Source organism: Podarcis filfolensis (assembly GCF_964270895.1).
Source record: "Podarcis filfolensis genome assembly, chromosome: 1".
In the NCBI taxonomy this organism is placed as follows: Eukaryota; Metazoa; Chordata; class Lepidosauria; order Squamata; family Lacertidae; genus Podarcis; species Podarcis filfolensis.
The window spans coordinates 133,358,128-133,382,680 of NC_139604.1; the positions used below are offsets into that span (position 1 = coordinate 133,358,128).

General features: G+C 49.2%; 3 protein-coding genes across 7 annotated transcripts; 1 reads left to right on the forward strand and 2 right to left on the reverse strand.

The window, feature by feature from the left end:
- Positions 1-8: 8 nt before the first annotated feature.
- MGAT2 (alpha-1,6-mannosyl-glycoprotein 2-beta-N-acetylglucosaminyltransferase) lies at positions 9-2,474 on the reverse strand. Its single transcript, XM_083616999.1, has one exon. The coding sequence runs from the start codon at positions 2,080-2,082 to the stop codon at positions 670-672; it is 1,413 nt and encodes a 470-aa protein (XP_083473125.1). The 5' UTR covers positions 2,083-2,474; the 3' UTR covers positions 9-669.
- Positions 2,475-6,031: 3,557 nt separating this feature from the next.
- LRR1 (leucine rich repeat protein 1) lies at positions 6,032-16,266 on the reverse strand. Of its 5 annotated transcripts, none has more exons than XR_014549138.1 (4): positions 15,975-16,257; positions 11,033-11,131; positions 7,945-9,880; positions 6,032-7,592 (listed from the first exon to the last, which is right to left on the reverse strand). XR_014549138.1 is itself a non-coding variant. In XM_083618201.1 (4 exons), the coding sequence occupies exons 1-4, from the start codon at positions 16,143-16,145 to the stop codon at positions 7,059-7,061; spliced, it is 1,212 nt and encodes a 403-aa protein (XP_083474327.1). In that variant the 5' UTR covers positions 16,146-16,266; the 3' UTR covers positions 6,032-7,058. The 5 variants fall into 5 exon arrangements, 3 of the variants coding, with proteins under 3 accessions (XP_083474327.1, XP_083474326.1, XP_083474328.1); XR_014549139.1 differs by having other exon boundaries at positions 6,032-7,622; positions 8,002-9,880; positions 15,975-16,235; XM_083618201.1 differs by having other exon boundaries at positions 6,032-7,311; positions 9,153-9,880; positions 16,014-16,266.
- A 6,304-nt stretch (positions 16,267-22,570) lies between these two features.
- RPS29 (ribosomal protein S29) lies at positions 22,571-23,675 on the forward strand. The gene is made up of 3 exons (XM_083622185.1): positions 22,571-22,814; positions 23,137-23,236; positions 23,523-23,675. Exons 1-3 carry the CDS (start codon positions 22,753-22,755, stop codon positions 23,529-23,531), a joined length of 171 nt encoding a protein of 56 aa, XP_083478311.1. The 5' UTR covers positions 22,571-22,752; the 3' UTR covers positions 23,532-23,675.
- The last annotated feature ends 878 nt before the right edge of the window (positions 23,676-24,553 follow it).

The following is a 24,553-nucleotide window of genomic DNA, read 5'->3' on the forward strand; positions in this document are numbered from 1 at the left end:
GACTTGTATTACAAAAAACATGATTTTTTTTATTTTGGCAGAACTAAAAAAAAAAAGTTGCATATTTCTACATTTAAGTGAAAAGAAATGGATTTCCGATTTTCTCATAAGCACATAGCAAATAAAATAGAAGGCTTTTGCAGGTATTAAGGTACCAAATTTCAAGCAAGCATGTACAAGATTATGGAATAATGAATGACTGATTCTCTCTAGTAAGATAAGTGGTTGGCAGAGAGAGGGTGAGGGGTTGTTCAGAAAGCGCCGACCAGTTCAGAACTGGGGGGCTCCTGAGTTGCGGACAGGGGGCCCTGGTCATCTTAGGCACTCGCCCAACCCTTTGACACCCAAACTGCAAAAGAAAAACGGAATTCAGGGTTGTTTGAAAGTGTCACAAACACTTTATAAAAAGGCCTAGGTAAAAATTGTCAATTATTCTTCCAGTAAACAAGTAGCATTTATGTTTATTTTTAACATTCCCCTAGACCTTTCTGCCTCAGAAACACTTCTTTTCTCTCTCTCTCTTTCTCTCTCTCTCTGTAATAACCACAGTCCCTATTAAAGCAGAAACCAATCAATACATTTTCGCCCCCCTGTTTCAGGCTCATGCCTGTAATAGATCCCACAGGCCCAACGGGGAAAAGCCGAGGCTCCATCCAGGCCCGGCTGGGCTCACTGCAACCTGCGGTAACTTTTGCAGAGCTCGTGGTCCCGAATGTCTCCCCAGCCGCCGTTCTTGACGTGGGGGCTGAGCGGTGCCAGCGAGTACCTCTTGCCCACCACCATGGTCTCGGGGAACAGGTGCTGCCGGTTGGCGTCCAGCAGCGCGTCGACTTTGGCACTCTGGGCGGCGGGCTGGCACTGCCTCTTGTGGTGCATGCCGCAGTCGCCCGTGTGGAAGACCCTGGGGATCTCGGGCACCAGCACCTTCCAGAAGCGCGGCAGGCAGCTGACGGTCAGGTGCTGCAGGGTCCAGTCCCAGTTGTAGTCGTCGTAGGTGCAGAAGGCCTCGGCGCAGCCCATCAGCTGCTCGTAGGTGTCCCGCCCGAAGGCCATGCCCATGTTGTGCTCGGTGGACTTCCAGGTCTTCAGCTCCAGCTTGTCGGCCCGTCCGGAGAAGGGTCCCCGCACGGGCGCGTAGGTGCCCAGCGACAGCACCTGGCACTCGGGGCAGTCCTTCTGGCGCGCGGCCCACAAGCGCTGCAGCACGTGGTAGAAGTCGGGTGCCAGGTAGTGGTCCTCCTCCAGGAAGAGCACCAGGCCCGGGTGGCGTCGCAGGGCGCGCACCCGCTCCCAGACGAAGTGCAACTTCCACCACCAGTGGTGCTTGGTTTGCGCAAAAGCCGCCTCGCGGTAGTGGCCGAAGGCGTCCGGGTATTGCGCGTTGAGGCAGCCCAGGCGCAGCGCGGCCGCCTGGCCCACGTCCCTGGCACAGTCCCGCGGATCGGTGCCCGGGAACTCGCCCGGGTAGAGCTGCAGGCTGAAGGGGAAGAAGACCTGCAGCACGGCGCAAAAGTCCACCGACGCGGCCAGCGCGTTCAGCTCGGCCGACCACACGTCGTGGCTCAGCACCAGCAGCACCCGCTCGGCGCCCGGAGCGCGGCGCAAAGACGCCAGCAGCAGCCGGAGGTGCTCGGCGCGCTCGTGCACCTGCACCACCACCGCCACCGGCACCGCGTCCGCCCCGTCGCCGCCTCCCTCCGCCGCCGTCGCCGCCCGCCAGCGCTCCTCGTTGCGCACGGGCTGGTCGAAGTTGAGCCGGTAAACCAGCGATCGGTAGTGCAGCGTCCGGTTGGCCGACGCCGCCGCTTCTTCCCCGGGGAGCCACGCCGGAGACGACGCGTTGGGCAGCCGCTGGCCGGGCCGCGCGGGGAGGATGCTGCTGCTGCTGCTGCTGCTGCCGGCCGGTGCCCCGGGCTGGTCTCCCGGCGGCGGTGGCGGAGGCGGCGGCGGCGGCGCCCGACCGTCCGCCTCCCGCTTCCCTCCGGCTTCTCCGGCGCCTCCCCAAAGCGCCAGGGCGCAGGCGGCGGCGGCCAGGGCCAGCAGCAGCGCCAGCACTTTGCGCTTGTAGATGCGGAGCCTCATGGCGGCGGCGGCGGCGGCGTCTTGCCGCCCCTTCGATCACCGAGGAGCCGGGCCCGGCGCGGCCCTCCCTCCGGGGCGCATCAGCCGAGCGGCCGGGCGGCCAACGGTGCCCTCCGCCGCGCGCGCGGCATCCTCGATGGGCTCGATCTCCCCGCCTGCGCGCCCGCCTTCTTCCTCTCCGGAGGCGGCCGAGGGGCGAGCGGCCAGTCCCCGCGCCGAGGCCGGATGGGGCGTGGGCGGGCGGGCGGAGGAGGAAGGAGGGAGCCGGCCAGCCAGCCAGCCGCCCCGCCCCGGACGCGCCACCAGCCGCCACGCTCCGCTCCGCCGGGGCTGCAGCAGCGGCGACGACGAGGGCGCCGCCTCCGGATCCTCCTCCTTCTCCGCCGCCCTCCACGTGCGGCTTCCGCATCCGGAGCCACCGGCCGGCCGGCCGGGGAGAGGGAAGAGCCGGCGCTGGGGGTGGAGGGCGGCCTGGTCCCCGGCAGAGCGGGAAGGCAGAGGCAGCCGGAACTGGAAAGTCTCCCACATTTCTCCCCTGCAAAGGGGGACGAAGCATTCGATCACAATAGTTTTATTTGTCACCTGCCCATCTCAATGCGTTGCCCCAGCCACTCTAAGCAGCTTCCAACAAATATTAAACATTTAAAATGCTTCCCCCCTACAGGGCTGCCTTCAGGTGTTTTCTGTTTCCTTGCCTGGAAACAGCATAACTCCCTACCCTCCAACATTTCTCCAATGAAAATGTTGTTGTTGTTGTTTAGTCGTGTCCGACTCTTTGTGACCCCATGGACTAAGGACCCCATTAGGTTCAGTCGTGGCCGACTCTGGGGTTGCGGTGCTCATCTCGCTTTATTGACCGAGGGAGCCGGCGTACAGCTTCCGGGTCATGTGGCCAGCAGGACTAAGCCGCTTCTGGCGAACCAGAGCAGCGCACAGAAACGCCGTTTACCTTCCCACCAGAGTGGTACCTATTTATCTACTTGCAGTTTGACGTGCTTTCGAACTGCTAGGTTGGCAGGAGCAGGGACCGAGCAATGGTACTCGCCCCGTCACAGGGATTCGAACCACCGACCTTCTGATCGGCAAGTCCTAGGCTCTGTGGTTTAACTCACAGCTCCACCCACATCCCCAATGAAAATAGGGACATCGTATTCAATAATGATGAAGAGCTGCCCATGTAACTGGGTTGCCCCAGCCACTCTGAGCAGCTTCCAATATATATAAAAACATTAAACATTAAAAAGCTTCCCTCTACAGGGCTTCCTTCAGATGTCTTCTGAAGGTTATAAAGTCGCTTATCTCCTTGGCTCCAGGGTTGCATAACTCCTTACCCTCCAACATTCCTCTGATGAAAATAGGGATGTCCTAAGGCATGGATCAGCAACCTAAGCAGCCCGCGGGGGTTGTTTAACCGGCCCACGAGCCGCCCGCTCAGCGAGTCCGTGTGTGCTGTGCTAAACCAGCACAGCGCGGCGTGGGGACTCACTTCTGCGGCACCAGAAATTGTACCTGCGCAGATGTCAAGAATCACACACACTATCTGGCCCACAGAGGGATCTCTGCTGGAGTGAATCGGCCCAGGCAAGGTAAACCTTGCTGACCCCTGCCCTAAGAAAAAGCAGAATATTCTCGGATCAAATCGGAAACCGGGAGAGCTTCTGTAAATCTGAGACTGTCCCTGGAATACAGGGGCACATCATGGAAGGTCTGCAGTATTACGTAGACAATTGCCCCATCTCCTCTGCATCTTTAACCAAGTGCAAGCCCCACCTCCCCCTTAAACTCGGTGGGGGATTGGGTATCATAGAGCATGTGCAGAGTCTTCAGCCGTGCAAAGAAGGGGAAAAAGAAGGCGGTGTCTCCTCTCTACCTAGAACTTTTCCCTTGCAGCTGGTTGTTAGAAGAATCTGTAAGGAAGAACTGGAACTTGCTCATTTCCTCCTCCCTCTCGACCAGATTTCCTTTTGTGTTGTGCCTTTTTAGGATTGTACACAAGAGGATGTGGGTGACTGTGTTTTTGTTGATCTGCCAAGTCGTGGCATAAACGTTATTTAAATAAAAGAGGAGTTGCAGGCACCAGGCTTTGAGATGGGTGCAACAAGCGTGTTCATTTTAATCCCTCCCTGCTTGGGAATGGTGTAGCCTTGCTTTCCAAGACATCCGCCTGCTGCAGCTGATGCATGAAGTGCCAGTTGGAACGCAGAAGCAAATGCAAATTACTTGGCAGTTTAAAAACAATCACGTCCAAAAGAAGCGTCTGGCTGAAACTACAAGACTGAAAAGGAAAATGTTTGTGTGTTGCATAGAAGGAACTGAGGAAGGTTGGAGAGTTCAGAAGAGGAATTTTCTGAAACCTCAGTAGCGGATTTTAATTCTGGAAGGGACCAGCTATATATTACAGCCCCACTATTCCTTTTGACACTTCGTTCTGACAAAAAAGGGGATCTGTGGAACTCTGAACGTCATGTATTCTCCCCTCCGCAAGCCCAGATATGTCCTTGGTAGTACTCTTAAAGCAGCCCAGGCCTTGACCATAGAGCACCACTCCTGAAATACCTGGGTCATTCCATATCAAGTGATCCAACTTTTTTACTTCATGTCATCCAATTTTCTTAATATTTTGTACATTTGTGGAATGATCAAAACTAAGTTCAAATCTAAAATTTTAATTTTTTATCTCATTCCGTTTGTGAGTTATGAGGGTTTGAAATTTCAAAAAAAAATGATCATTTTGGCCTTTAAGCCTTTAAAGCTCAGCCCAGGATTGAGATTTGTCAAAACTAAAAACACCAATCTCTTCAGAACTTTAATGTATGTCACATGATGGGTGTACTTTAAATTTTAAATTTGTTACAAAATCTAATACGATTAAAATTTCCCCAAGAAATTGTGTTATTTAATATTTCTAAGAGCTACCTGCAAAATTTCTTCTTGGGATCTCACTGGGATAACATTAATTTTTATTTTTTGTACATACATGTCTGCTTTATTGGGTTCCATTTAGAATAAACGGGTCTCTCTGGAGTAAAAGAAAACAGAATAAACAAGACTTCAACCTATATTATCAGTTACCTCAGGCATTTCTTTAGAAAGTTATTCAATTAAAAGGTATCTGAAAAGCTAGTCAGGCTTTTTTAAAAAATGTGTTCCATAGCAGACTGATAGCTTGCTGTTGCATGATACAATAAACACTTTGAAATAATTCTTTAGTACTTAACGAGAATTCTTTCAATTCTTGATCCTATTGGCCGAAGTCTTGTTTATTTTAGATTTGAACTTAGTTTTGATCATTCCACATATGTACAAAATATTAAGAAAATTGGATGACATGAGGTACAAAAGTTGGGTCACTATATGGAATGACCCTCTTACATTGGGTCCCAGTATGTTACCGAGCACAATTCAAAGTGTTGGTGCTAAATGGCCTCGGTCCAGTATACCTGAAGGAGTGTCTCCACCCCCATCGGCCAGTTTGGACACTGAGGTCCAGCGCCGAGGGCCTTCTGGGAGTTCCCTCACTGGCGCCCGCCCTGTGGAACACCCTCCCAGCAGATGTTGAGAAGATAAAGAACTACTGGTACTCAACTTTTAGAAGACATCTGAAGGCAGCCCTGTACCGATAAGTTTTTAATGTTTCATGCTTTATTATGTTTTATATATTCTGTAAGCCACACAGGGTGGCTGGGGAAACCCAGCCAGATGGGCAGGGTATAAATAAAATCATCATCATCATCATCTCCATGGGGCTGGAAAGCAGTACAGCAGCCCCAGAGTTAAAGAGGCCATTTAGTTCTAATGGGCCAAAGGTTTCTATCTGTGCTGTCACTGCATTTTGTAAATTTAGAATCCTTCACGATCCTAAAGAGCAGAGACGAGGGAACAGAAATATGCTGGTGCAATCTATGTTGTTTCTAAAGCCCAGCTCCATTTAAGAGTAATGCAAGACTCATTTCAGACTCTTAAGCATTTATTTATTCTTTTTAAGAAATAAGAGGCTTTCAGAAGTTAACTGATGCAAAACTTGCTTCATATGATGCACTCTATAATAATTCTTGCATACAGAGCACACATTTTACAGGCAAAATCCAGACTAGCAGGGGCCCAATCCTTTCCCATTCTTGCATCACATACCCCTGTCCTTTCAAACTACAAATTCTGCATGTGGGCACCATTCCCAAAACACTCTGTGCCTGCATCTGGTACTTGGAAAAACCAGTTCCTGCATACAAATTTTAATATATGATGAACTGGCCACCACAATATTTTGTTTTGAAGTACATTATTTTTGCATCAGTTCTTCAATAGCAACACAACACGTTGTGTGATCGTGACAAACTTCCTTTTGACAATGGCATGAACGTTAAAAAATCAGCGTAAACTCTGTGTTAACTAGTAATACTGTCCTGTTCAGAGCGAACACCATTTCAGGGAACAGATTTTGGGAGACTGATGAAATAACCTGGAGCTTGTCTGAAAAAGTCGCATGCCATCCAGAGAAGCTCAACTGCAGCCAAACTTCTAGACACACTTTGAACATGTTCTGCTTTAAATAACAAACAGCCAACTATTTTTGTAGATAGAACAGTGTTCTTATAATGCACGGGAGAAGGAAATCAGGTTCTTGCTTGGGGGCACAACAAGAAGAGTCCTCCAGCTCAATAATAGCGATGAACAGGAAGGTGAAGGAATATGATATTCACATCTTGAACATAACCTGCCACTCTCAGACAAAGAGCTTCCCTGATCTATGCAGGCAAGAGAGTTTCATAAAGAACCTGCAGCCTTTGCTAAACCGCATTCTGTTTAGAATGCAAGCCTGCCTCCCTTGCTCCTTCTGGATGATGAAAAAAGGAAAGGCCTGGGAGACAGCTGATCTCTTGGCTCTGCTTCCTAGTGTCCCAGCATTGCTTTCGATATCAGACAGCGTCTGTTGCTGAATGAGGCTTCTCAGACTACGTGTGGTTTTCGGTTTCAGGTCATCGGATGCTTTGCAGATGTCTGTCCAGGAACTGAGAGTAGCAAGTCAGAGAGCAGAAGTAGCGGAGGAGGGGGGCCTCTGTGCTCCCCATGTTGTCCACAAGGACAACCGTGTGCGCCACACTGTGGAGATTCATGGTCACGGTCGTCTGAATGAAACTGCTTAGGCAGGCCCGCCCACAGTGACAGCTCTTTGACATGTCCAGGTCGTGACAGAGGTGAGAAGGAAGGACGTGGCAGCTGTACGGGAGCCTGTAAAAAGAGAACAAGGCCTGGATGTGAATACAGTTCGTGCTGAGCAGTTTCATAGAGCCTGGAAGCCTGTCTTGGAAAGAAGCCTGCAAGCATTTTAAATTAACATACTGAATGAGCCACACTTCTGAGCCAAAGTGACCACCCAAGACCTTCATACTGCTGAACCTGGAATCTCCTTAGCAGGTAAAAATAATAATGTAGCTTTATTAAAGATGTAAAATCCATTTCGTCTTCCTTCCCCCGTCCTGGTGGCCTCCAGCTGCCTGGAGTAATACGTCCTTCAGCCCCGGTCAGCACAGCCATGCTCACTGGAGCTGATGGGAGATCAACTGGAGGGCACTGGCTTGGGGAAGACAGGCTGACAATTCTGTGCTGAAAAAGAGGCCCAAAGCAAGCGTGTTGACTTGACATTTAGTAATAATAATAATAATAATAACAATAATAATAATCTGTGAACTGGGGAAACTGTAAGTCTATGCAACACAGTCTTGGTACCACGCGTTATGTGGGCACCAGAGAATGCTTAGTGAATTCCCATGGCACAGTTAACTTAAATGTCCCCAAGAGATGCAACGAGTGCTGAGAGACACAAAGTCCTCGTGAACTCAGAACCGGCCTTTTGCAAGCTGCCATAACCTCAAGCATGCATATCCAATGGTGTCATAGCTTGGATTCTGGCCTTGACACCTTGGGAAGCCAAATTCCCTTCTAAACACCAATAGCCTTACTCATGCCACAAAGTTAATTCTGTTGCTATTATGCAACAGAACTGTAAACATCTGCCTTAGATGACAGTGACTGAGGGTGTGAGATACCGGAAGTTCTTGTTGCACAAACAAGCATCAGTGAACTTGCACAATCCCACTACACTGCACTGAAGGGGAACTGGTTGCTGGAGAGGCAGGCCAACTCAATTCATCCACAGAACCCACTGGGTGATACTGGACAGTGGCTTAACCTCTCGCGCAGAAACAAAAACAAGATCTGGATCTACAACAATGTTCCTCCAGCCACTGCCAAGAGGGTTAAGACCTAAACTGATTTTGGGATTGAAGAGAAATTTCTCCCAATAGCTACAAGTGCCTAATGAGCTTGGCAATTCCAATTACATTACTGAAATTACCAAACGCCCAACTCAACAACTTACTGAAAACCCGTAACAGATTCATTCTGATTTATGTGTAAATACAGGGCCCCGGTGAGTCAGATGTCTGGTGTCTCTAGCTCAATACTGTGAAAACAATACATTGCCTTTTTTTCCCCTTTTGGAAAACCTCTGGAAGATTGCTGAAGGTCTCAGAGGATCACTTAATGTACTTGGTTCCTCTTCAGCATCAGCATCCTTGCCAAAACAAACACTGTATTATGAAAGTCCTGGGCTGCGAAACAGAGATCCCAAAGCTTTCTATGGGCCATGTGGGTGGAGCAGTGGAGGGGACCTGTGACCCACAGTTTGAGAACTTAACTGCTCAGGTCTACTCTGACTTGCAGAGACTTCCAAGGCTTCCACGTCAGCCAGGCCTCTTTCCCAACCCTACCTGGAACCGTCAGGGACTGAATCCGGGATCTTCTGCAAGTCACTAAATACTGTATTTGTAGAAGAAACCCCACAAATGCAAATCAGCACATCATCCTAAGGCCTTTCTGAAATTCTTCCATGAGCTTTACCTACTTTTCCTTCACGTTACAATTGTTTCTGACACTCAACGATAATCTCAACACTTTATAACTGGAAAGTCCTAAAGCGTTGATATGATTATTGACTGTAAGAAACAATAGGAAGGAAAGGGATGCACCGCTTCTGGGATTCAGAACCCCCCCCCAAAAAACCCCTTTACCTGTAATTGATCATTGCTCTAGCTGAATGTTCCCACAAAGTCAGTGGTATTTTTAGCTGTATGTCAGGAGCAAGGGGATTGGGCTGCTCAAAAGGATTGCCGAATAAATCCAGGCTCTCGAGGGAGAGTTTTCCAAAGCTGTTGGGTAAAAAGGGGAGCTTGTTCCGAGCCACGGACAAGAAGCGGAGCTGGCTCAGTTGACCAATCTTGAACGGCAGCCTGATCAGATCGTTGTCATCCAACTTCAAGTGAATGAGCTCCCGCAATTGGCAGAACTGGGCTGGAAGCGCTTTGATTTTGTTCTGGCTGAGATCCAGAGACTGGAGCGACTTTCGGAGGGTGGAACTGCAGAGGGCCGCGCCAAAGGACTCCAGGAGGTTGCCCTGTAGACTGAGCTCCTGGAGGGACACGAGATCCCCAATTGTGACTGGCAGCTTCTTGATAAGGTTGTGGCTCAAGTCCAGTTTCCGGAGGCTCTTCAGGCAAAGTATGTGCGTATCAATGCGGGGTAATTTGCAGTAAGAGGCCTGGAGTTGCTCCAGAGTGTACGGGAAGCTCTGGGTGAAAGGGTAATTCTTCCTGGATGTTATGGTCATCTTTGTCTTTGGCTTCTCAACTTCAGAAGCTTTCGGAGGGGCCAAGGTGGACAGCGGTAAGCTTTCCTCGCTGGTGCCTCGGTCAGCCAGCTTCATTGCAGAGAGGAAAGTCTTCAGGTGGCCGACATTTGCCTGCAGCCAAATAGGACACCAAGATAATGAGCATTTGCAGATTCAACGCTTTTGTCAATGCGCTGGCACTTTCTGAACCATGACACCAACACGTGGGAAAGGATCAGGTGGCAGCCTTTGGAAAGCGAATGGGGAAGAAAGCACAATGCATTTTTGTCTAGCATTGTCTCTGCCACAATTAACAAACCACACTGTCGACAGGGGCATCGAGGGAGGCTGGGCAAATACTGCTCTAATATTAAGCGGGGCCTGTAAGAACAGGACTAACTATTGAGACAGCAAAAGAAAGCTTCAGCATTGTCACACTGTACAACTTTCCTGAATAATCTGATCCTACAAACCGAACCCTGCATTGTTCTGAAGCACAAAGCTTAAACTTAAAAATCATTATCAAAACAATGAGGAAAATCTTTTATTTACCTCATTTCTAAAATGATGCAAATGTAAAACCTGCCAGCCAGCATCAACACTGATGAAAGGTATTTTTTAAGTTGCAAGATATTGCTCCCAATCTGTTCACTAGCTTAAGAAATGAAATATATATGGGGACCATAAAAAGCCCAATGGCCCATCTGGTCCAGCATCCTGTTCTCACAGTGGCTAACTAGATGCAAGCAGGACCTGAGCGGAACAGCACTCTCCCCACTCCTTGTCCCCAGCAACTGGTATTTATTTAATAAATAAAAAAATATATAATATGATAGCTACATAACATAAACAAGTAGGATAATAGAATTGTAGAGTTGGAAGGGACCTCAAGGGTCCTCTAATCCAAGCCCCTGCGATGCCAGAATCTCAACTAGATCATACATGACACATGGCCATCCAACCTCTGCTCAAAAATCAATGAAGCACATACATTACGATGCATTTTTATTTCTTCACTGTGAGACGGCCAAGACGTCACAAAGCTCCCAACAGCTATTTCTTAACCTTGGAAGATCAAAGGAGAAGCTAACGAGCTTCCTGCTGCATCCAAACTCCTGTGAATCAACCCCAAATTTAATCATTTCAGCAGAGACAGGTTCGAGGTTGGGGAGGGTGCATGTCTTTTCCTGTCATCCAAGAAGGGCTACCTAGACACCATCCTAATTTGGCAAGTGAGAACACGCAGTTAGAAGACCATCTGCTGCCCCTGGCCTGACACCATACCTTGCTGAGACAGATGTCCACGGCTGGCTCCTTCAGCCGCACGGTGGCTTTTCCTTCCTCCACGAACTTAGTAAAGAGCTGTTCTATGTTCTCTCTCAGCTGTTTTCAAAAGGAAAAGAGCACAATAGAGCCATGAGCCTGTGAGTAAACATTCCCTGCTGAGAACCCAAAAACAAGCTTCATGTTCAAATTGCCAACCAGATATTCCGGCTTTAAAAATGTGGGAAGGGATTCACAATTTGTTCATTTTATAAAGCCCCCTGTGATTGGCCAGTGTCCAAAAGCTGAGCCTGATTCAGCAAAGCTCTTCTTAAAATATTAGTGGCACAGCTTCCCACTCCCCTGGAGCAAAGGGCACCTTAACCCTCCACTGTTCCCTATTCACCACTGCAATATCCCAGATCTGCCCCATGGCTTTTCAAACCAGGACCAAGGTGATAAGGACTGAAAGAACAAGTTCAGAGCAGGAAGACGGAGGCCGCCAAATAATCATATATAAAGCTAATATTTGACAAAAGCAGCTTTGGAGAGGCTTCTGCTTTCCAAACAACATATTATCTGTAATTTTTAAAGCATTTTACACAGTGGCCAAGTATGTAATTGCCAATTCATTAGTGGAATTAGTATCCGATTTCAGTGTCCTAATCTAGTTCTTCAGCTCCAGGAAGTACTTCACCTTTAGTATCTGGGGACTTCAAGCCTGATAAATTTTTGCAACCCCTCTTCTTGGGCACGTCCTCCAGCTTTGCTAACGTGGCTGTTGCCATGTCGCTCTTTGCTTCTGTTCTCTGCCTCTTAAGGGACCCGCATGTTCTGATCAGAGCTACAGATAAATCCAAGTAACTACTAAAGAGTACATTTTCCAATGCTCCAGCAGCCCTCAGGTGCCAGCCAGGTGACCCTTAGACATAGCTGTCAATGTTTCCCTTTTTAAAAGGGAAATTCCCTTATTCCGAATAGGATTCCTCGCAAGAAAAGGGAAAAGTTGACAGCTACGCTCTTAGAATACCTGTATACCTGAAGGAGCATCTCCACCCCCATCGTTCAGCCCGGACACTGAGATCCAGTGCCGAGGGCCTTCTGGCAGTTCCCTCATTGCGAGAAGCAAAGCTACAGGGAACCAGGCAGAGGGCCTTCTTGGTAGTGGCACCCGCCCTGTGGAATACCCTACCACCAGATATCAAGGAAATAAGCAGCTATCCTATCTTTAAAAGACATCTGAAGGCAGCCCTGTTTAGGGAAGTTTTTAATATTTAATGCTGTACTGTTTTTAACATTTGATCAGGAGCAGCCCAGAGTGGCTGGGGAAACTCGGCCAGATGGGTGGGGTGTAAATTTTAAATTATTATTATTATTATTATTATTATTATTATTATTATTATTATTATAGAAGCTTACAGGCAGGGCACGATGGGAGCTGGCCTCTATTAATCCCTAGGTCCTGCTTGCAGGCTTCCCATAGGCACCTGCTTGGCCCTGGTGAGGCAGCCAGGCTCTTCTGAGGATGCTTGTTGACAGCCAAAATAAATGAATGGCACCCTCGTCTTGGTCCTCATTACATGAGGAGGGACTGCTGGCAGTTCTGGGCAAGAGGCTCATAAGAACTTAAGACGAGCTTCCTGGGTCATCAGTCCAGTGGCCCATCTAGCCCAAAATCCTCCTCTCACAGTGGCCAATCAGATGCTCACCAGAGGAAGTTAAGACCCAAGCACAAAACCAGTCTTCCCTCTTGCAGTCTCCAGCAACTGGCATTCGGAAGCATGCTATCTCCATCTGTGGAGGGCAGAGCACAGCCATCGTGGCTGGTATCCATTAATACCCTCTCCTCTATGCCTTTGCCCAATCCTCTTCGAAAGCATCCAAGCTATTATCTGCCGGGACCACATAACACCGGTCCTGAGAGATCTGCATTGGCTCCCAGTATGTTTCCGAGCACAATTCAAAGTGTTGGTGCTGACCTTGAAAGCCCTAAACGGCCTCGGTCCAGAATACCTGAAGGAGCGTCTCCACCCCCAACGTTCTGCCCGAACATTGAGGTCCAGCTCCGAAGGTCTTCTGGCAGGTCCCTCACTGCGAGAAGCCAAGTTACAGGGAACCAGGCAGAGGGCCTTCTCGGTGGTGGCGCCCGCCCTGTGGAATGCCCTCCCACCAGATGTGAAGGAAATAAGCAGCTATCCAATCTTTAAAAGACATCTGAAGGCAGCCCTGTTCAGGGAAGTTTTTAATATTTAACGCTGTATTGTTTTTAACACTTGATTGGAAGCCGCCCAGAGTGGCTGGGGAAACTCAGCCAGATGGGCGGGGTATAAATAAAAAATTATTATTATTATTAGGACCGCAAAAGCTCAAGGGCTGCCTCTCCCCATGGGAATGGACCCAGACCCTGCAATCACGATCTGAAGGCCCTTCCTCGTGCGCCTCCTTCAAGAGAGGTCTGGAGGGCGGCAACACAAGAACAGGATTTTTCTGTGGTGGCTCCTTGCTTGAGGAATGCTCTGTCCAGGGACGCTCACCTGGCCCCTTTTTACATATCTTTAGGCACCAGGCAAAAACATTCCTCTTCTCCCAGGCCTTTATAATAATAATAAAAAATAAATAATAAATTTTTATTTATACCCCGCCCTTCCCGTTTCAGAAAACCAGGCTCAGGGCAGCTAAAAACAAATGTAAAACACTTAATTGTAGAGGCAGCATAAAATACAGTATAAAAATATGAATAACAATAAAATTCAAAGTTCAAGAATCAATTGGGGGGAAATCCATCTAATAAGCATTAGATGGTCACCAGGGCTAGCTGGCTGAATTGGTCCTACTTGGTCCAGCGAGGAGGCCAGGGGATAATTAGCTGTGGGGTCTCAGAGCGGGTAATCTTCATAAAAGGGGAGAGGGAGGGAAGAAAAGGGAAATAATTAAACCTAATTAAAGCCTTTTCAACTGTGTGTGCGTGCACATGCATGTAGGGGGGATGTTACTGCTTTTGTCTGTTACTATGTTATGTATTTTTGTGTTTTTATATTGTAAGCCGCCCTGTGATCCTCTGATGAAGGGCAGTATAGAATTTTAATGAATAAAAATAAACACTATTAAATTCATTAGTCTCTTCCCTGGGGCACCAACAGAAACTCGAAGCAACTTCCCAAAAAGACAAACCATACGTATGTTAAAACTCAATAGGGGGAGGGAGGAAAATACATTAAAAGCTCCCCCCCCAAAAAAACCCTCTAAAAGACTTAAAGACCATAAGACAGTGAAGAGACAAAGGCCTGATTAGAAAGGCAGCTTGACTTATGAGGGGAGAGAGGCGATTCCTTGCTCTCTTTTATTTCCTACTTTGACTTGCTTTCCCTTCTTTGCATGGGAAGAAAGTGTGCTGTATATGCAATGGGGTCCCCCCCACATATTATTATTATTATTATTAATTTATTATTTATACCCCACCCATCTGGCTGAGTTTCCCCAGCCACTCTGGGCGGCTCCCAATCAAGGGTTAAAAACAATAGAGCATTAAATAGTAAAAACTTCCCTAAACAGGGCTGCCTTCAGATGTCTTTTAAAGATAGGATAGCTGCTTACTTCCTTGACATCTGATGGGAGGTCGTTCCACAGGGCGGGCGCCACCACTGATAAGTCCCTCTGTCTGGTTCCCTGTAACCTCACTTCTCGCAGTGAGGGAACCGCCAGAAGGCCCTCGGAGCTGGACCTCAGTACAGTGGTACCTCGGGTTAAGAACTTAATTCGTTCCGGAGGTCCGTTCTTAACCTGAAGCACCACTTTAGCTAATGGGGCCTCCTGCTGCCCCCGTGCTGCTGGAGCACGATTTCTGTTCTCATCCTGAAGCAAAGTTCTTAAACTGAAGCACTATTTCTGGGTTAGTGGAGTCTGTAACCTGAAGTGCCTGGAACCTGAAGCGCATGTAACCCGAGGTACCACTGTATGAATGAATGAATGAATTTATTAATACGGTCACAGACCAGCGTCAACACACACAATATCACAGCTCATAAAAAATATATATATCAGAAATACAAAAGACAATATGAATATAACTAGGATTTAAATATAAAAATTCAAATTAATTATTAGCGTGCCCCCTGTAATTAACATTTAGGGGTTTAGTCACTATGGAATACCACTTGCTTCCTGCGATTGATTGCAGACGCACAGAATTTAGCTACATTTAAGGTAGTCTTGGGATTCTTGTCCTCTAGCAGTAGTTTTAAACTATGGTGTTCCGATTCTTTCCTGGACTTTTGCAAAACAGGTGTAATAAAAGTCAAACGTATATCCTCATAGAAACGACAACGTAATAGTACATGTGAAGCAGTTTCAACTTCCAACGAGCCACAAGGACAGACCCGTGCTGTGTATGGTTTACCCTCAAATCTGCCCTGAAGTAAGGCAGAAGGGAGAACGTTGAATCTGGCGAGGGTAAAAGACCGTCTGTATTTGGGTACCTGAAGACCTGACAGATAGTTAGCTGGAGAGAAACCTCTCCCATGGTCCCTTATTGCTGGATGTTTAATCATTTCGCTCATGTGGCATTGTAATTCTACGTCCCAGATAGGCTGGCGAATTGTAGTCCTAGCTTTCTCGAAGCCTGTCGCTATCAGGGTCTGCTGGTCTGTAGCCTGCAGATGCGCAGGTTACCATTTTAATCTTTTTTTAAAATTTTTTTATTAGGAATTAGTAATAGTACATGTGAAGCAGTTTCAACTTCCAACGAGCCACAAGGGCAGACCCGTGCTGTGTATGGTTTACCCTCAAATCTGCCCGAGGTACCCCTGTAGTACTAATACTATTTAAAATGCTTTTATAACGAACGGAAAAAGGCGACCCCCCCCCCCGTGGGGCTTCCCAGGAGCGCGGAGCCACCACCGAGGAGGCCCCGAGAGAGAGCGAGAGAGAGAGCAGGGCCGGGGCGCGGCCGGCCTGCCTGCCTGACCTGGTACTTGGCCCCCGGGCGGTGTCGGGCGGTGCTGACCTGGAGCCAGACTCCCCCTCCTCCGGGCGGCTTCCCGAGGGCCACCACAGCCCTGGCGGCGCGGCCCGGCCCTCGCAGCCCCGCCGAGGGGAGCAGGCGGCTCGCCACCGACACCTCGCACGGCAGCCGCATCTCCGCCCGCCCTCCGCCGCCTCAGGCGCCGCCAAAAAACCGCCAAGGCGACCCAGCGCCTTTCCCGCCTCCTGCGCGCGCATCGCGCCGCCGGGAAAGGAATCAAACCAACACACAGAGCGGGCCTTCCTCGTCCGGTCGCTTCCATACTTACGCAACGGCGCGGCTGTCCACAGCGCTGCCTGCCTCCCCGTCTCCCAATCTCTACGCGGCAGCTGCCCCCAGATCCGTTTCTTTTCCCGAGAGTTGTTGCGCGAACTTCGGTTCTCTCTTCTCGCCCTTCCCCCGCCCTCAGAAGTCCAAGTGGGGGGGCAGCGCGCAGCAGGCGGATCAGGTAGACGCCATATCTTCCCCCAGGACCCCCAGTGCGAACCCGCCCGTGGGATGAGCGACGTCTGATTCCATAGAGATGGAGAAAGGGTAGAAAGCAACTCTATGGTCTTCGGCCGTCTCTGCTACAGTATCTTCCGGGCAGGCTATAAAAGCCAGTTATCGCCCTCTAGCCGCAGATGATGGTATAGCGTCCAACTCTTAACTTCATCAATCTAATTTTGTTTGGATACCTAAATCTGAAAGTCACATGGGCGTTGCCAAGGGCGGTCAGGAGGCAGCTGCCCCCTCCCTCAATTCAAGTAAATAAATACAAATACCTAACTAACTGACCGAACAGATAGCTCGGTTCTGCTCCCCCCAGCTTGTGGGTTGGACACAGTGAGGAGGTTTTCTGGACCAGTTGAGCCATTGGGCTGAAACACAGGCCTCTTCTTATAATTTACTAACAGGTGGGAGGCAGAATAAAAATTTATAATAATAATAATAATTTATTATTTCTACCCCACTCATCTGAGCGCATCCAAAAAAAGATTAAAATTACATTGAAACATCATTTATTAAAAACTTCCCTGAACAGGGCTGCCTTCAGATGTCTTCTAAAAGTCTGATAGTTGTTGTTCTCTTTGACATCTCGTGGGCGGGCGTTCCACAGGGCGGGCGCCACCACCGAGAAGGCCCTCTGCCTGGTTCCCTGTAGCTTTGCTTCTTGCAGGGAGGGAAGGCCCTCGGTGCTGGACCTCAGTGTCCAGGATGAACGATGGGGGTGAAGACGCTCCTTCAGGTATACTGGGCCGAGGCTGAAAAGATTTCACCACCGGGTTATTGTTCTGTACCGTGTCCACAGCTTCCCTCAAATGGTGATGAAACCTCTGGAGGCAATGGCACAATTCTGGATGCATAACTTATCACTGAGAGATGTGCCAATCATTGCTTATAGTTGAAATATTGTTTACAGCCTCAAATGCGGGAATGCTGATGTTGATATCTTGACTTCTGCTTCCTTCTGTATGGGACAATAATAATAGATTGTTGAACTGCATTGCCCTCTGCTGGAATCCCAGGTAAGATCAAAGCCGTATTTCCATCCGCAAGCCAGAAGCAACAGGGAACTTGTACGTCAGCCATAGTGACTTCATAGAATGACAGAACCGTACAGTTGGAGGGACCGCAAGGGTCATCTAGTCCAACCTCCATCCTAAAACGCCTTTAACACCTGACATGCATGTTTTTAGGCCCCATCCTATTCTATTGATTGTAATTCATTTTGTCGTTTAGTCGTGTCCGACTCTTCGTGACCCCCTGGACCAGAGCACGCCAGGCACTCCTGTCTTCCACTGCCTCCCGCAGTTTGGTCAAACTCATGCTGGTAGCTTCAAGAACACTGTCCCACCATCTCGTCCTCTGCCGTCCCCTTCTCCTTGTTGCCCTCCATCTCTCCCAACATCACGGTCTTTTCCAGGGAGTCTTCTCTTCTCATGAGGTGGCCAAAGTCTTGGAGCCTCAGCTTCAGGATCTGTCCTTCCAGTGAGCACTCAGGGCTGATTTCCTTCAGAATGGAGAGGTCTGATCTTCTTGCAGTCCATGGGACTCTCAAGAGTCTCCTCCAGCACCAGAATTCAAAAGCATCCATTCTTCGGCGATCAACCTTCTTTATGGTCCGGCTCTCACTTCCATACATCACTACTGGGAAAACCATAGCTTTGACTATACGGACCTTTGTTGGCAAGGTGATGTCTCTGCTTTTTAAGATGCTGTCTAGGTTTGTCATTGCTTTTCTCCCAAGAAGCAGGCGTCTTTTAATTTCGTGACTGCTGTCACCATTTTATTCATTTTACACCATTTTATTTATCTTACACCATTTTTATTCATTTTACACTGTTTTTAACGTCACAAAGATTGCTGTAACCTGAGATGGGACCTTATGGTGAAGGGTAGGGAAGAAATACAAATCAGTAATAACAAGCAGGTGGATAACTTCTTAGTGACCCCACCTAGCAAGACGGGACTTAATTACACGTGTGTGTCTCTTAGCACGGAGGTGGGACAGAGTGTCTCTCAGGTGCTGTCAGGAGCCGTGTCTGACCAAAGGACTTTCAGAGGCACTGGCCATGGGGCTAGAAGCTGGACTGGTAATTTTGCAAATGCTATATCCAGTGCTTTCTTCTTCTTCCGGGGGGGGGGGGGGGGCACTCAAGGGTACGCAGTACCGGCACCAACTTTTTTTTTTGTTAAAAAGTGCAGCACTTACTGTAACAACTTCATGGTGAGAACCAGCACCTCTTTTTTTTTTTTTTTTTAGAAAAAGCACTGGCTATACTTTGTGCAAACCAGCCAGGTTCCTTAACTGCATCTTTTTCTTCAGCCTCTCTTGCGCTTGTACCTCGCACTCATTAAAAAGAGACCAACCCACAACGATGTCTGTCAGCTTTACCTCTAGTAATGCATAATAATCCTGAAAGCGCAGTGCGCCTGGCAGATTGGCATCCAGTAGACTAGAGCAAGAGCGATTCTCCATGTCCATGCACAGCTTTTGCGCCTCCAGAGCGCTGGTGCATTTATATTTTGCATTTATGTTTCACAGGGTGTGAAAGAAGGGCTTTGCACCTTTATACAATATGCATGTGTGCTTGGTTGGGCCCAGGGTCTTTTGCCTCACCATCCCCACTACTGACTCCCTGTTGCTACTCAGCTTAAAAAAAAAAAATGTCCCCGGGTTCATTGACAAAAATCTGGTAACCATACCTTAAATCGCTCTCACAAAATATTGGCAGTCTCTGGGACTCCAGGATGCACCACGAAGACCAGGGCCCTGCAAGGGTGATAATCAGGGGTGTTGGGACTTGTAGTCCCAAACATCCGGAAACCAGTTTAGGGACAGCTTCAATGGCCTTCAATGATTTCTGTTCTCATCCTGAAGCAAAGTTCTTAACCCAAGGTACTATTTCTGGGTTAGCGGAATCTGTAACTTGAAGCGTATGTAACCTGTAGTGTCTGTAACCCGAGGTACCACTGTATAGCATTTGTAATAAAAGTGAAACATTATATATACACACACACTGCGACCATACATTTATATGCACACTCTTTCAGAAATTGTTGCTTGTGAAACCATTTTAATTGGTTTGCTGAGAGGCACAGCATCTATTTTCTATGCAAAACGTCCCTGCTTCAGTTTCCATCATCTCCAAGGACCAGGAGAGCCCTGAGCTGCTCCTGAGCTGCTACCAGTCAGTGTAGACAATACAGTGGTACCTCGGGTTAAGAACTTAATTCGTTCTGGAGGTCCGTTCTTAACCTGAAACTGTTCTTAACCTGAAGCACCACTTTAGCTAATGGGGCCTCCTGCCGCAGCTGCGTGATTTCTGTTCTCATCCTGACCTGAAGACCTGAGGTACCACTGTATTCCAAACAGTGCCGGATTTAAGTACAGTGGTACCTCGGGTTACAAACACTTCAGGTTACAGATGCTTCAGGTTACAGACTCTGCTAACCCAGAAATATTACCTCGGGTTAAGAACTTTGCTTCAGGATGAGAACAGAAATCATGTGGCAGCAGCGGGAGGCCCCATTAGCTAAAGTGGTGCTTCAGGTTAAGAACAGTTTCAGGTTAAGTATGGACCTCCGGAATGAATTACGTACTTAACCTGAGGTACCACTGTATAAGCTAAACAACCTAGCAGTTTGAAAGCATGAAGTTCAAGTAGATAAATAGGTACCGCTCTGGCGGGAAGGTAAACGGCGTTTCCATGCGCTGCTCTGGTTTGCCAGAAGCGGCTTAGTCCTGCTGGCCACATGACCCGGAAGCTGTACGCTGGCTCCCTTGGCCAGTAAAGTTGATGAGTGCCGCAACCCCAGAGTCGGCCAGGACTGGACCTAATGGTCAGGGGTCCCTTTACCTAAACAAGCTCTAGCTTAAGGCCCCACTCTCTTGGGGGCCCCAAAAATTTAAAGGAAAAAACCACCTAGATGTACATTTCCAAAATATAAGATAAAAAGCAAATAAAATAAAACAGAACCTACAGAACAGTGTTTTGTGTTGTGCAAGGGTGATGATCAGGGGTGATGGGACTTGTAGTCCCAAACCAGTTTAGGGACAGCTTCAATGGACCGTATCTGGGAATCGGAATATACATTGTGGGGCATCACATTTTCCCCCATTTCCAAATAAAGAGGAGCTTGCTCATTTACCCTGTGGTTCCACTTCTAGAAGGGCTTATCTGTTTCCGCAGCTAAAAGATCCTAAAAGCATCTTTCTTCCCACCGGTCCGGGTGCGCTGCTGCGCTGACCCCTGCTGGCCGCGTGGGGAAGTGCGCGCGGCCTGAGAAGCACTTCTTCGCTCTGGCCAGGAGGAGGCGGTCGCGCAGCGCAGGAGCCCATTGGGAGAAGTTCTTTGCAGAAATGCAGCCCAGCGGGGGGAGAAGGGGCTGGCGAGCCGCCGCCCAACTCCCTTTCCCGGCCCGCAGTCCCCAGCCCGCTCCCTCCCCGCCATCTCCGGGTCTACGGGGCCCGTCGCTGTTCCTGCGGGCGGAGCGATTCCTGCAAGCGGCCAGGGACCCTCTGTCTGATCCCGGCGACGAGTTCCCTGGATGGAATCTCATGTTTCGCCCTTGTGGAATAAAGGCATTTAATATTGTTCTTTCTGCAGCGCCTCTCTCCCAATTGCACTTAATAGACCAATGCTTTATGATTATGATTATTATTTTGTTGCATTAAATTCAGAAAAAGAGTCTGGGTTCCCCAGGTGAGGCTGCAACGTCTCTCTCCCAATTGCACTTAATAGAGCAATGCTTTATTATTATTATTATTAATATGATTCTTCTCTAATTATCATCAAAAGAGTATGGGTTTGGCTGTGTTGCCCAGGTAAGGCTGCAGCGCCTCTTTCTCCCGATTGCCCTTATTATTATTAATATTATTATACTCTAATTAGCAAAAGAGCCTGGGTTTGGCTGTGTTGCCCCGGCGAGGCTGCAGCGCCCCTCTCTCCCTCTCTCCGAGTTGCCCTATCAATATTATTATTATTGCTATTCCAATCAGCAAAAGAGTCTGGGTTTCGCTGTGTTCCCCAGGTAAGGCTGCAGCGCCTCTCTCCGAATTGCACTTAATAGACCAATGCATTATTATTATGAATATTATGATTCTTCTCTAATGATCAGCAAAAGAGTCTGGGTTTGGCTGTGTTGCCCCGGCGAGGCTACAGCGCCCCTCTCTCTTTCTCCCGATTGCCCTTATTATTGTTAATATGATTCTTCTCTAATGATCAGCAAAAGAGTCTGGGTTTGGCTGTGTTGCCCCGGCGAGGCTGCAGCGCCTCTGTTTCCCAATTGCCCTTATTAATAACAATATTCTTCTTATTATTATTATTAATATGATTATTCTTTTCTGAAATCCGGCAGCAAAAGAGTCTGGGTTTGGCTGTGTTGCCCAGGTAAGGCTGCAGCGCCTCTCTCCGAATTGCACTTAATAGACCAATGCATTATTATGATGATGATGATGATGATGATGATGATTATTTTGTTGCCTTCAAATGCAGCAGCAAAAGAGTCTGGGTTTCGCTGTGTTGCCCAGGTAAGGCTGCAGCGCCCCTCTCTCCCAATTGCCCTTATTATTATTATTAATATGATTATTCTGTAATTAGCAAAAGAGTCTGGGTTTCGCTGTGTTGCCCAGGTAAGGCTGCAGCGGCTATTCACAGGCGCGGTCCCACTACTGATCGGCACGGGAGTTTTGACCTGCTCCGTCTCCGACCTGGGCCGGTTCACCCCTCCTTGGGCAACCTGGCGCGCCTCGGCTCCCCGGGGCTCGCCATATTGATGCCGAACTTAGTGCGGACACCCGATCGGCATAGCCCACAGCAGCCCCGAACTCCTGAGCTCAAGCGATCCGCCAGACTCAGCCTCCAGGAGTAGCTGGATTACAGGCACGCGCCACCGCGCCCGGCTGGGGAGAGGCAGGCAGCGCACGCTCTTGGCTCGGCGCGGAGTGACGTCAGGGGAGAGGGGCGGGGCCTGGGCAGGCGGGGCAGCGCAGGAGGACGCGGCGTCAGGGAGAGGGGCGGGGCCTGGGCGGGCGCGGGGCACCACGGGAGAGGCTCTTCCTCCAGGCGCGCCGGCTGCAGAGAGGGGGAAGAGAGGCTCTTGGCTCGGCGCGAAGTGACGTCAGGGGAGGGGGCGGGGCCTGGGCCGGCGCGGGGCACGACGGGAGAGGCTCTTCCTCCGCGCGCGCGTGCGCAGTGGGGCGCGGCCTTTCCCTCCTCGCCCGGCGCCGAGCAAGATGGGGCACCAGCAGCTCTACTGGAGCCACCCGAGGAAGTTCGGCCAGGGATCCCGATCCTGGTGGGTGGCGGGCGGGGGGGGAGAGGGGAGAGGGAGCGGGGGGGCGAGAAGGATTAGGAGGGGGGGGGCGGAAGAGGGAAGGAGGGAGGGAAGGAGCAACGCCGCCATGAGGCGCCTCGGGGAGGGAGAGAGAGGGAGGCCCCCCCCTCCGAGGGGGACTGAAGCGTCTGAGGGGAAGAGCGGGGAATATAGAGAGTGGGGGGTCCCCTGACCCACGGGCCTCTCTCTTTCTCTCCCCATTCCCCACCATGGGGGGGGAGGGAAAGAGGGGTCCCCGTCCCTCCCACCCTCCAGCTGACCCCCAGGCCTCTCTCTCCCCCAGCCGCGTCTGCTCCAACCGCCACGGCCTCATCCGCAAGTACGGGCTCAACATGTGCCGCCAGTGCTTCCGCCAGTACGCCAAGGACATCGGCTTCATCAAGGTGAGATGGGGGGCAGGGAGGATGGAGGGGGACGGGGGGGCGCTTCTCTAGGGAGAGAGGCCAGCGAGGGCCGCCAGCCCTGCTCTTTGCTCTTCCCTGAGCCTAAAAGGCAGGCAGAAGGGGCGAGGAGCCTGTGCTCCTTCCCAAGAGGAGAGCTGCCCCAGAGTAGAAAAGGGGGCCTCTGGGTCCTGGCAGTCACAGGCCCAGAGGAAGAAGCCCCGGTTTGGGGGAACTCCAAGAGAAAGTCACACTAAAGGTCTTCGCTCTTCTCTCTCCCACTTTTCAGCTGGATTAAACATCTGTCCACCCGCAGAGATGGCCTGAAGAGGACGGCAAACATGGAAGCTGCTTCGGCCGGATGAGACCCTCTTGCCGCTCATAAGATGCTTTTGTGTACAGAAAAATAAAAAATAGGGACTTGTTTGCCCAGATTCTCAAACTCTGGTGTGATGCTCATGATTTGACACATTTCTATAGTCAGAGCAAATAGCGCTTGGGAAGGAGGAGATGGCAGGGGCTGGATCCAGCACCCAGAAGGGGCCTTGTCATCTTATGGCCCACATCCATGGTATGAGCAAGTATTATTCAAGAATCTCTACTTTGGATCTCCACGTACGCTCTTAATTTTTAAAGCAAATGGGGTTTCTTAAAAAACTTTATTCATGGTTTGGTTTATGTTCTCTACAATTAAAACAATTGATTATCAGTCTCCATTCTTCACCTTTGAAATTGTTTTTAGGATACATAGCCTGACCAATTTCATGTTTTCCTTCTAGGAGCCACTTTTTAAAAATGGTTTCCTTTGATGGCATCCAATATTTTTCAAAAGTAAGCCTTCCATTATATGCCCATTTATAATAAATAATAAGCATGCTCCCTTTTGCAGCAGACATAGTAATATTAAAATGATACAGAAAAGTTAGGAATAAACATACTTTGCGTATTTTTACATGGTGAAAAATGCAAAACCAGCTGGATTATATCAACCATCTTCCAAATAAAATAAAAAAAAATCCTTCCAGTAGCACCTTAGAGACCAACTAAGTTTGTTATTGCTATGAGCTTTCGTGTGCATGCACACTTCTTCAGATACACACATCTTCCAAATAATATACTCCCCCACATGTATAAAGTTCTTTTTATTGTTATGACCAAACCCACACTCCTCATTATTTGTTTTGTAGGCCATAGGGGTTGTATCTTACAACTGTTTAAGCAGAGCAGGACTTTACTGGGGTCTTTTGACAATGTTCCCAAGCTACATGGCTTAGCTATATAGAGTATCACATGGCTCCCATTAAACAAAATGGATTTGTA